Below are 12,890 nucleotides of genomic sequence, written 5' to 3' on the forward strand. Positions count from 1 at the left end.
CTTGTGTGTGGGTCTGTGGGATGGGAACAAGGCAGGCCGGGAGCAGGACCATCAGTGCTGTTTGGGCTGGAGGGACCACCTGGCTTGGAGAGAGACCGTCACTTTGACTCAGGAGGAACGTGTCGGTAATCTGTACTGCTGCACTTCTGCTGTCCGTATAAGCGTGAGAGTCAATTTCATGTGTGGGCCATCCATTCTAATTTCTTGCCCTCCTGAGTCCTATCCCTGAGCTACTTACTATATCAAAAATAAAATAAGAAATATGTTTTTTGCCTCATCACATTGCAAATTACATATTGTACTTGTTTGTAGTCTAAATAGCGAATTTGTAACTTTTGGAAATGCCAGTAAAAACTTGGGTGTGCCAGTAAATTTCAATCTTTTAGGTTGGCAACACTGGTCAGATCCCTAGAGAGATTGCCACTTTCACACAGAGAAAGTCATTTTCTGCAGCATGCCGGCAGGGTACAGGATTTTCTACTAGTAAAGAAAATCAACTGAGTCTTTGCACACCCTTTGTTTTGAAGCACTTTGACCAGCTAATCTAAACTGACATTTTATTTGGGCTTTAATGGTGTGTGTGTGTGTGTGTGTGTGTGTGTGTGTGTGTGTGTGTGTGTGTGTGTGTGTGTGTGTGTGTGTGTGTGTGTGTGTGTGTGTGTGTGTGTGTATATATACACACACACACACACATTCACAACTCAGTACTGCTAACATTTATTAATCATTTATTTTAACATCACACTACCCTAGTTGTTCTGGTAGGTGCAGTTGAAGTGGAGCTGAATCCAGATCTCCTGGCGGGTACATTACCTTCAAGCTTTTTAAGCAAAAATGACTTTCCACTTCCCCATTGTGCATAAAGTCCAACACAGATCGGAGGCTGCATGGTGGGCTCACTGAGTATGTCAGCCAGGGCACTGCTGTACAGATCATAACCCAGCATATCGCCATCTGATTCAGTAGGAGAAAGGTGCCCTGTGCCAAACAAGAGACAGATTAAACATGGCTGGAAGAAAATAGCCTCATATATAAAGCACATAATTAATTTAAGGAGAAGGAATGCTATAAAGAACCATTCAGCTATTAACCCTGGGTCTCACTGCTGTGACTTGTAATGCAAATTGCAACACAAAGTTGCATGACAAACAAAACATTTATTTCAATTGCAGCCGCTCCAATCAATGCAACTCAAATCAGAGAGACTTCAAAAAAGGTTCCTGCGCTACTTTGATGTGACTTCAATGTGACTTAGAGTCCCATGGACTCTAATGCCGCATGAAAGTCGCATGAAAACAGGATTGCAGCAGTGTGAACAGAGCCTTCGTCTAAATTTGGGAAGTATCTAATGGTAGAAATGATAGAAAGGGGAGATCACACATTTTGCAGCACCTAGAGGCGATTCAGTTTGCATTGTGCGCTATACAAGTATTTCATTCATTCATTCATTCATACACAATGCAAACTTTATTACCTTACCCTCTTGTGTGCTGTACAAATTGATAGAAGCTATGTCAGTACACTTTTCTAAATCAGTGTAACGTGGGCAGAAATAATGCTGTAATGAGAAGCTCCCCAACAGCAACCCTCTAGGTAGGAACAACCATGTGCAATCCACAAACAGTTTAAAAAGTGTTACCAAACCCACAACAGTAAAATCTTTCTGTATACGCAGAATAGCATGCTCGTTATACTCACTGTGGAACTTAAAGCGGAGTTCCACCCAAAAATTAACTTCTGCTTTTCAGATTCCTTCCCCCCTTCAAAATCACATTTGGCATCTTTCAGGGGGGAGCAGATACCTGTATAATCCAGGTATTTACTCCCACTTCCGGGCACAGAAGGCTGCTATCTACGCCATGTCCGGCCACTCCTCCACCCCCCCCCGCTGTCTTCTGGGAGACACACAAGTCCCAGAAGACAGCAGGAACCAGTGAGATTGCGCATGCACAGTAGGGAACCAGGCTGTGCAGGCGCAAGGCTTCACTTCTTGATTCCCTTACTGAAGATGCCGGCGCCTCCACCCAGGAACCGAGGGACAGATCGGCTTCGGGTGAGGACATTGCGGGCACCCTGGGCAGATAAGGGTCCATATATTAAAAGTCAGCAGCTGCAGTATTTGTAGCTGCTGACTTTAAATGTTTTTTTTTTTTGGCAGAACTCCGCTTTAAGGCGTTAATCCTCTGCATTGTGAAAAACAAGAATAATCTTTTAGGCACATGGCCTCACCCTCCTGCAGGGTCTCTCTGGGAAAGGCCAGGTGAGACACAGTCAGAGTGGTCTCCCTGCACATGCTCAGTTTGGTCTCTATTGTTTTAGACTAGAGAATATTTCCTTGATGAGCTGAGTTAGTCAAGTCACATAGTACTGACATCACACATGTGGGCATGTATACAGATCCTAAATGACAGCCCAATCCCTCCCTCCTCCATGCCCAGTAACTAAAGAACACAGTGGGTGGGAGGTTACATATTGATTGATTGATGATCCACCTCCCATAACAGTACGAGGACACCACAGGCTATAGTGGAAATCTCCTCCTACCTGAACACTCAGCACTCGGACTGACCCTGCAGTTTATCACATGACCGTGTTATACAGGTCAGACAAAAAGGTATATAGTGGCAGTATTTGAATGTAAAAAAGGTTTATAAAGTTGGGAGGGCGATTAACTATTTTCATATTACTGGGTTTAGTAACACTTTAAAGTGTTAATTCACCTTTACCACACCGTCTTATGGACATACAGAGGCGGTTCAGGAGCGAGCGCAACAGATTGCTCCCATAGCAAGTGGCTTGCTATTGGGGTACGCTGCAAGGAGGAGGAGCCAGGAGTGCCAGTGGGGGACCCGAGAAGAGGAAGATTGGGGCTGCCAATAGGCTAGTTTCACACTGCAGCCGCCGAGTGTTACCGCTAAAGCGCACCTCATTCTTACTCAACTTTAGCAGCGATGTTCGTCCGGTAGTGGGGCATTTTTAACCCCTGCTAGTGGCCGAAGAAGGGGTTAAGAATGGCTGTATTTTTCGGCAGCGCTGCCCATTCATTTTAATGGGCAGGGTGTCTTGGGAGCGCTGTATACAGCGCTCCCAAACGACCCCAAAGATGCTGCTTGCAGGACTTTTCATGACGTCCCGCAAGAGCACCGCCCCAGTGTGAAAAGTCACACTGAAATTAATAGGAGGCAGTTTTTATGCGTTTAGAGGCGATTTCTATCGCTGAAACGCCTGAAAACAGCCTTAGAGTGAAAGCAGCCTTAAAGAGGAAGTAAACCCTAATGGGTTTACTTACTCTTTGTCTTCCCTGCAAAGGTAAAGCATAATGGGTTACTATGCATCGCATAGTAGCCCATTTTGTGTCGCTTACCTGACACAGGAGCCAGCGATGTCACTGCTGTCCCCTGTAGTCCGGAGCATCCATCTTTTTCCGGGTATCGCTGCTCCGGCCACTCACAGCGCCGGAGCAGCGATGATGTCACTCCCGTGCATGCGCACGGGAGCTGCCACTAACGGCATATCGCCGTTAGCAGCAGCATGCGTGCCGCTGTCTATGGCACATGCGCCGTAGGCAGCTGTCACTGTCTTTTAGTAAATATCTCCTAAACCGTGTTGGTTTAGGAGATATTTCTTGGACCTACAGGTAAGCCTTAATCTAGGCTTACCTGTAGGTCAAAGTGGTTTGTAAGGGTTTACAACCACTTTAAGATTGCTTTAAAACTTATATTTTTAGAAAATATTAATCCTGACGCAGATAAACCCCCACAATGCTTGTGTAGAAGTTTTGAAATAAAAAACAATTCTGTATTTTATCTGTGTATTTATTCGTTTGCCTGGGAGTTCAGATCTAAGGGCTCATTCACACAGTACTGTACACACAGGAGCAGTAGCATTATGTTGTATTATAAATTAAGCAGAATGTCGCTGTCTAAAAAAAAAAAAGGTATCAAGTTTTGTCAGTCACCTCCACCGATTTTAATGGTAACTCTGTAACCTTAAAATCAACCAGAGCATTTAGGGCATGTTAGCTGGGCACTGGGGAAGAGATAGTGGAGGTTCCTGTATCCCAAAACGCACTGCAAAATAGAGAACTAAGATCAGCTCCTGTCACTCCCTCTTTGTGCAGAGCAGTGATGTGGTAACACCATTTGCTTCTGCATGGAAGCAAAAGCATCACCCAGCAATACAGCTTACTCCTGAACCTTGTACATCATGTACCCAGCAGGGGGTTGCCTAATGCCACCGCAAACACCCAATTTTTGCCCCAACACACTGCTTCTTTTCCTCTGGCAAGAGGGCCCAAATTATGAAAATTTTTACAAATAAATATGGGAAAAGTGTGGGGTGCATTTGTATTCAGACCCCCTGAGTCAATACTTTGTAGAATCACCCTTTCTCTGTAATTACAGCTGCAGGTATTTTTGGATATGTCTCTACCAGCTTTGCACATCTAGAGAGTGACATTTTTGCCCAATCTTATTTGCAAAATAGCTCAATCTCTGACAGATTAGATAGAAAGCATCTGTGAACAGCAATTTTCAAGTCTTGCCACAGATTCTCAATTGGATTTAGATCTGAACTTTGACTGGGCAATTCTAACATTTGAAAATGCTTTGCTCTAAACCATTCCATTGTAGCTCTGGCTGCATGTTTAGGGTCATTGTCCTGCTGGAAGGTGAACCGCCGCCCCAGTCTCAAGAATTTTTCAGACTCATAAGAGGTTTTCTTCTAAGATCGCCTTGTATTTGGCTCCATCCATCTTCCCATCAACTCTGACCAGCTTTCCTGTCGAAGAAAAGCATCCCCACAACATGGTGCTGCTGCCACCACCATGTTTCACGGTGGGGATGGTGTGTTCATGGTGATGTGCAGTGTTAGTTTTCCACCACACATAGTGTTTTACTTTTAGGTCAAAAAGTTCAATTTTGGTCTCATCTGACCAGAGCACCTTCTTCCACATGTTTGCTGTGTCCCCCACAAACTTCAAACAGGGCTTATTATGGCTTTCTTCTTTCCACTCTTCCATAAGGTTAGATTTGTGCAGTGCACGACTAATAGTGGTCTTGCGGACAGATTCTCCCACCTGAGCTGTGGATCTCTCTGCAGCTCCTCCACAGTTACCATGAGCCTCTTGGCTGCTTCTCCGATTAATGCTCTCCTTTCCCGGCCTGTCAGTTTAGGTGGACGGCCATGTTATGGTAGGTTTGCAGTACTGCCATACTCTTTCCATTTTCGGATGATGGAGTGAACAGAACAGTGCTCCATGAGATGTTCACACATACATATACCCAACCCGGCTTTAAACTTCTCTACAACTCAATCCCTGTCCTGTCTGGGGTGTTCCTTGGCCTTCACAAAGCAGTTTCTTCACTACGGTTCTCTAACAAACCTCTGAAGGCTTCACAGAACAGCTTTATTTATACAGAGATTAAAATACACACAGGTGGACTCTATTTACGAATTACGTGACTTCTGAAGGCAATTGGTTCCACTAGATTTTAGTTAGGGGTATCAGAGTAAAAAGGGGCTGAACACAAATGCACGACACACTTTTCAGATATTTGTAAAAAGTTTTGAAAACCATTTACCAGTTTCTTTCCACTTCACAATTACGTGCCGCTTTGTGTTGGTCTATCACACAAAATAAAGGTGGATAAAGCACCTGACCAGATGGCATCCACCTACAGATCCTAAAAGAATTGAGCTCTGCAATTTCAAGGCCATGGTTTCTAACATTTAGGAACTCAATGACCAAAGTGGTACTACTGGATTGACACAGGACCAATGTGGTGCCCATATTTAAAAAGGGATCAAAGTCTTTACCAAGTAACTATAGACCTGTTAGTTTAACTTCTATAGTTGGATGTACTGCAAAGAAAAGGATTTTACAGGTAAGCGGTTTTAAAAATCCTATTTTCTTATCGTACATCACGGAACACCGAGCCATAGTAGTTACTATGTGGGATGTCCCATAGCAATGCCAACTGAAGGGAGGGAGACACAACAAAAGGTAGGGCACTAAGAGACTAGAGGACTTCTATTGCAGCCTGCAGTACACTGCATCCAAAAGGCGATATCCTCATGACCCTTTACATCTATTTGATGGAACCTGGTAAATGTATGGACTGAAGACCAAATTGCGGCCTTGCGGATTCGAACCATGGAGGCTTGGTGATGCACTGCCCAGGAAGCACTAACAGCCCTGGTGGAGTGCGCTTTAATATAAAAAGGTGGAACTTCCCTCTTTAAACCATGAGCTTGAACAATCACTTGACAAATCCATTTAGAAATCGTAGATTTCAACACTGCCTGTCCTCTCTTAGGACCTTCTGGCAACACAAACAAAACATCTGTTTTATGAATCCGAGCTGTCACCTTCAAATAGACCTTAACTGCTCTCCGCATTAAGACCCCTTTCACACCACCCCGCCCATAACGTGGGCGGTAAAACGAGATTGTTAAAAAAATAAAAAAAAAAATAAAAAAAAAAATAAAAAAAAAGAAAAGAAGAGGATGAAGGCAGAACAATATCCTGGTTTAAATGAAATTATCCAAAATACAGACTACTGAACCTGACAGCACACGGTCTTTCAGAATGTGGGTCTCAATAGCCAAACCCTTAAATTTAGCATTTGTGGTAGTATGGAATTACAGGACCTTGCAAGAGAAGGTCTAGCCGCGGTGGTAGGATCCATGGGCCCCCTACTGCCATCTTAAGGATTTCTGCATACCAAGATCTCCTGGGCCACAAGAATCACCTCCTTCCCTTACTGCTTGATCCTGCGAAGAAGGAAGCGCGGAAGCAGCAGAACAGGAGGGAATGCATAGATCAGTATAAACTGATCCCATGGAAAAACTAAGGCATCTGTTACGCATGCCAGCAGATCCAGTTGTCCATCTTTTTATTGAACCTGGATGCAAACAGATCCATGTCCGGAATTCCCCATCTTTGACATATTGACAAAAAGATGTTGGGCTGAAGACACCATTCTCCTGGGAACAACTGTTGCCGACTCAAGTAGTCCGCCTGCCAATTCTCTATTCCTGGAATGAAGACTGCCAATAGACCAGGAATGTCTTCTGCCCAGGATAGGATATGATTTACCTTTCTCTGAGCCGCACAACTTCTCATGCCCCCTTGGTGATTGATATAGGCCACTGTTGTGGCATTGTCGGATTAGATATTGACAGGACAATTACGTAATCGGAGCATCCAGTCCTTCAGGGCAAGAATATTGATGGGCAAGGTCATTTCTGTTTTGGACCATTTTCATTGGACAGATGCTTTTTCCAGGACTGGCCCCCAGCCCAGAAGGCTGGCATCTGTTGTCATCACCTTCCAGGTAACTGGTAGGAAGCACTTTCCTTTCTGAAGATTCTTGGATATCAATCACCAACTGAGGCTTTGACGCGCTTTGGGGGGATAAATGCAGTGGGAAGTCTAGAGCTTGGACCTTCTTGTTCCAAGTTGACAGGATAAGGTTTTGCAGCAGTCTCAAATGAAACTGCACATAAGGAATGGCCTCAAATAAAGCTATCATCTCTCCAAATAATCTCATGCAAAGTTGAATAAAAGGATTCTTCTTTGCTTTGACCACCTGAATCAGTTCCCTTATGGAACTGATCCTTGCCTGGGGCAAAAACACCCTCTTCTGAACTGTATCTATGATCAGGCCCAAGTACTGCAATCTCCTTGATGGTTTTAAGGAGAATTTCTCTACGTTGAGAATCCAACCTAGGTATTCCAGGTAGCTGACTGTGGTGACCAAACTGTGGTTTAAGCGGGCTACCGACTGATCTATCAAGAGTAGATTGTCTAAATAAGCTAGAATCGTTGTACCCCGAGCCCTTAATCTGGCCAAAAAAAGGGATGGCCAGAACCTTTGTAAACACTTGAGGTGCAGTAGCTAGACCGAAAGGCAGAGCTACAAACTGAAAATTATTATTATATATTTCTGGTAAGTGGGGAAAATAGGTACATGTAGATAAGCATCCTTGATGTCGATTGATGCTAGCAATTCTCCACCCTGTAGACTGGAGACCACTGACCGAATTGACTCCATGCGAAAGAGCAGATATTCAAAAACCGGTTTAGATCTTTGAGATCTAAAAACGGGTCTGACATCCCCATTTGGTTTTGGTACCGTAAAAAGGTTTGAATAAAACCCTAACCCTCGCTCTTCCATGGGGGCCACCAATATCACTTTGAGACAAAAGATGGTCCAAAGCCAGAGAGACTTTTTTTTCTGGGTCCCTGGGAATGTTTGATCTAAGAAAACGAGGAGACGGGAACTCTCGGAACTCTAGTCTATACCCTAGAGATATTGAGGAAGCCACCCATTTGTCTCGACGCTGTTCCTGCCAGACCCTTGAGAACTGCAGAAGTCTTCCCAACTCGAGTGAGCGGGGGTGCCCCTTTATAAGGAGGTTTTAGTACTTTGTTTAGTGGGATTCCTCTCCCAGGGCCTCTTTTGACCCTGGGGTTGACCCTGAGGTTTGCCTCTTGAATTTGATCATGGAAGCCGTTGCAACTACCTGGAGGTAGATGCCCCCAGCACTGGAGAAGAAGCTTGTTTAAAAGAAAAACGCTTAAACTTCTTTTTAACTGGTAAAAGGGAACTTTTTCCATTAGAAAATATTTGGATGTATTTATCCAGCTCGTCTCCCAAACACCTGTTCACCGTGAAATGGAAAACTAGCCAAGAGCTTTTTGCATAGCTCTTCGGCTGACCAATTTTGCAACCATAGAACTCTACGCACATGTACCAGCCTGAGCACAAGCTGTGAGGCTTGGAGAATAGAATCTTTCATAGCGTCTACGCTAAAACATAACTCCTCTGATATCCCGGTCAAATTTTGTGCCTGCTGGTCAGAAATAATCTTGAGCACCTCTTTAAACTGTTTTTTTTTTTAAGGACTGGCATACCCCAATCGCTGCCAGTGCAGGCTGAACCACTGAACCTGCCAGAGAAATATTGTTTTTAAATAGGATTTCCAACTTATTATCTGTTGGATCCTTCAGCATTTGAGCATTGTCTACAGGACAAGTCAAGTTTTTGTTCACAGAGGATATAGCAGCGTCAATTGCTGGAAACCCACCCCCCCCATTTCTTATTAAATTCTTCCTCCATAGGATAAAGTGTTGAAAACTTTTTGGAAGGGAAAAAAAGGTTTATCTGGGTGCTCCCACTCAGAATACATAAGCTTTTTCAGTAATAAATAGATAGGAAAAGCATGAATAAGATGGGGAGGGTTTAGTGAACACAAACAAGAAGTGGGCTCATTGACTGACTCCGCTACTGGAAGCAAAAATGTGGAGCTGCCCAATTCAGTGAGAGATTGTACCAACAACCTTTCCTGTGGACCCGATCCATCCATATTATACTCTTCACAAGGGGAGTCATCAGCCTCTTCCTGGTCCCCTGAGAGAAAAGCGCCCCTCTCCTGGATCCTATGCATTAAGGTAAAAAAAACAGCTGGCAGTCACCGGCCCCCAGTTTTACTTACTCGAGTCCCTTCATCTCCTCGGCGTGGATGCGCTTTCCACCTCTCCACGGGTTCCCAGCTCTTGATTGGATAGATTCAAAGCAGCGCAGCCATTGGCTCCCGTGATGTACGATAAGAAAGCAACACTTTCATGGACATTTAAAAAGCACTTTTGAGGGTTTTTCCCATGCTTCAAAAGCATGTCAATATAATATATATCTTTTTTTTTTTTTATATTATATAATTAATGAGTATTGCTTCTCTCATAATCAACACATGTGAATGAGCCTCAACAGGGCTGAGGCAGCACTGATACAGTGACAAAAGGGTAATTTCAGAATATTTAATAGTAATGCTGAAGAGGTTTTGTAGCTTGTCCAAGTCACTCCAGTTTAATGAATGTCAAGAAAATATCAAAGCATTAATAGCCACAAAGGTAGTCTCAAAATAAATAATTGAAGTGGTGGTCTGGAGAAGCTATGAAACATCTTCAATATTGCAAAACAAGTCCAGTTAAATTTGACTAACTACTGCTAGATACTGTATATTGTGACCTGAATAAATTAGATGCTTTTCAGAATATTAACTGTAACTGAACTAAAACTTCTGTATGTATCATCCCTTTATCATTATCCTTTATGTTAAGTGAAAGTTATTTTAAATGCTCCAAAAGACTGTGTACATGTACAGTTTAAACAACCATTGTTAGCCTAATTAATATTTACCACAATGTAGCCTTAGTAACACTTGCAAAACTGCCTGCTTGTTGGTGACAAGCAAGTATACACAAGTATTGCAAGCCAACAAAACAACCATACATACTGGCTCCAAATATCTGGGTAAGAATGCTCTTCTGGTGGCTGCAGTCTATGTTATATGGAGTCTCTCCCGCCTTATTTGGCCTGTACAGTAATCGGCCATCTTTTGGGTTTCTAAGAAGCAATTCTGCAAGTTTCCGACTTCTGCCTCTGATGGCAATATGCAGAGGAGTGTCTCCTTTCTGAAAAAAAGCATGTTTTTTAAAAATCCCAAGTGATATCTAAAATTACATTTACATCATACACAAATGAGTTTTTTTTATTTATTTTTTAACTAGTGTCCCCATTGGAAGATTTCCCCTCTAATTTTTTCTGTGGGCAACCCACAATGTGGGATTTTCTTTTACTTTTTACAATCAGACTGGATTGATGTTTCACTTACCTTATCAATTGCAGAAACCTTAGCTCCCTTATCCAGTAAGAGCTCCACAATTTCAATATTTCTCATCTTTGTGGCTTTAATCAGAGGTGTTTCTCCATCCTGCATAACATATGGAATAAAAAGAAAAAAAGTAAATTGTATTACATACAAACCTTACTGCAGGAAAAAGTAAATAAAACTGAGGCCAGGGCGTGTTTCTGCCAAGTGTCACTTAGCCTGAAAGTGGATTAGTGGATTAGTGACCACTTTTCATGCAAGACACAGAGCAGGGCTGGAGCATGCAGAAAGCAGGTAGTACATTAAGAATAAAAACGCACAAGAGGGTAAACAAACTGTGGCTCTGCAGCTATTAGCATAATATACTGCCGCCATACAAAGTTTCTTAGTAAAGCAGATTTCCAGCAATTAAACAGGTATAGCTGGGTCACTAAACTGGGGAGGCACATGGCTCTTTGCCTTATGAAAAAGCTTAATAATGCAGTACTTTGAAAACACATTTGTTCTTTTAGCAAGCAACTTTGTAAATATTTCCTCCTATTCTGCCTTTTCAAAGCTGTAGGCACAGGTCAAGACCAGTTTATACATCTAATTGTTTACACCCCATTGACACTTAATGTGGCTTTAAAATTGCGCTTCTTCAGTGCCATTTCAAAGCCACTGGTCACTGCAATTTTCATGTGTGGCTTGCCAACATCTGTGCAACGTCATTCAGGTTGCACATAACATCACCAAAAATGCTGATTTTTCAAATTAGAGAAAGCTCCGGTCTCCAGTGGAGACTGCTGTGTGCAGGAGAGAACAGACAACGGCTGGGAAATGCCTCGGAAGTGACGTCACCCATAGACTTGCTATGGGGCTTTTATTGTGGGCTGCTTCTCCTGCACAAGCCTTACACACAGTCTGCGTGGGACTGGACTGGAGTGTCTGCACAACAGGCAAGTATAATGATTTTTTTTCTCTACAGGGCTAGATTAGGCTTAGAATGTGGATAAATTACATAGTAAACATAGAAGTATTTTCACAGCTTTGAGCATGTAAGAAAGTTCTCAAAGTATAGGGAAAGCCGGTATTTCCAAAGCAGCTTGGTACAGATGAAAAGAAAATCTGCCGCCAATGTATTTCAAAATAATCTGTTATAAAACTATTAGGCAAATCTCCACCCATTTTGGATCGAGCAAGAGAGGGTTATAACCTGTTTTTTTCACCATCTTTGTCCTGTTTGGGAGATTTCCTTTCACTTTCTATCTTATAGCCAAAACAGGATGGGAGAGGAAATCCCGGCAAATTCCAAGAATCCCTTGGGGTCCCCAGGTCACCAGAGCTAGGGTCTCCATTGGAAGATTTTCCCCCTTACTTTTCTGGGGTCAACCCAAAATGTTCCATTTCATTTTACTTTCAATGCTAATGGTAAACAGGACAAAAAGAGTGTGAATCTCCTTAACAGGGGCAAAGACAATGATAAAAACCTGACAGGTGTTCTAATCCCTCTCCACTGTATCCAAAACTTAAAACAAAATATGGCTTTGCCTTTAGCTATACTTTATGATTACCAAAAAAAAAAAAAAAAAAAAAAAAAAAAAAAAGACACAGATAAACACACACACACACACACACACCTTTTCCTCAGTTGATACTGCAGTCTTACCTAACTATACCCTGTTTTACATTTAAAAGTAAATACACAATTCCTACCACAAGCATCAATGATTACTTCTTTAGCAGAACATATGCTAAGTGCACTTTTCAGGGGAGAGAATGTGGCTGCACTAAACCGATTATGATTTGTAAAAAAAAAAAAAAAAAAAAAAAGGGAAGGAAACAAGCAGCAGATATCAGAAAAAATATAAATTAAGGAACTTCAGGTTCTTTCCTACCACCAAAAAAAAAAAATTAAAAATGTTAACATATTACCTTTGTGGAGAATTCGGTGTCTGGATTACACTGTAGGATATCCCGAACCATGGTGGCGTTGCCTTTCTCAACAGCCCAATATAAGGCAGTTTTATTATCCTAGAAAAATAAAATCCTAAATTTCGCATTTATTCTAATACGTATAAAACTATAAAATTAAAAGCCATTTTATATTAACAAAACATCGCCATTTTAAGGGGAATATAGACTATTAAAATAGACACTTTTCAAAATCCCACTACACGCTTATAAACCATTTTAAACAAATATCTGATTAAACCCAATCAATCAATCAATCA

General features: G+C 42.3%; 1 protein-coding gene across 3 annotated transcripts in view; it reads right to left on the minus strand.

The window, feature by feature from the left end:
- Window positions 1–12,890, minus strand: part of KIDINS220 (kinase D interacting substrate 220) — a 225,988-nt gene that overhangs the window by 163,853 nt on the left and 49,245 nt on the right. For all 3 annotated transcript variants that reach the window (XM_077488746.1, XM_077488745.1, XM_077488744.1), the window contains exons 10-13: window positions 12,592–12,690; window positions 10,681–10,779; window positions 10,303–10,480; window positions 814–978 (exon numbers count right to left, since the gene is read on the minus strand). In XM_077488746.1, coding sequence (XP_077344872.1) covers window positions 814–978; window positions 10,303–10,480; window positions 10,681–10,779; window positions 12,592–12,690 — 541 coding nt within the window. The remainder of the gene's footprint in view (window positions 1–813; window positions 979–10,302; window positions 10,481–10,680; window positions 10,780–12,591; window positions 12,691–12,890) is intronic.

The sequence above is a fragment of the Lithobates pipiens genome, unplaced genomic scaffold, assembly GCF_037356315.1.
Source record: "Lithobates pipiens isolate NorthernLeopardFrog02 unplaced genomic scaffold, aLitPip1_a1.2 Scaffold_18, whole genome shotgun sequence".
Lineage (NCBI taxonomy): Eukaryota > Metazoa > Chordata > Amphibia > Anura > Ranidae > Lithobates > Lithobates pipiens.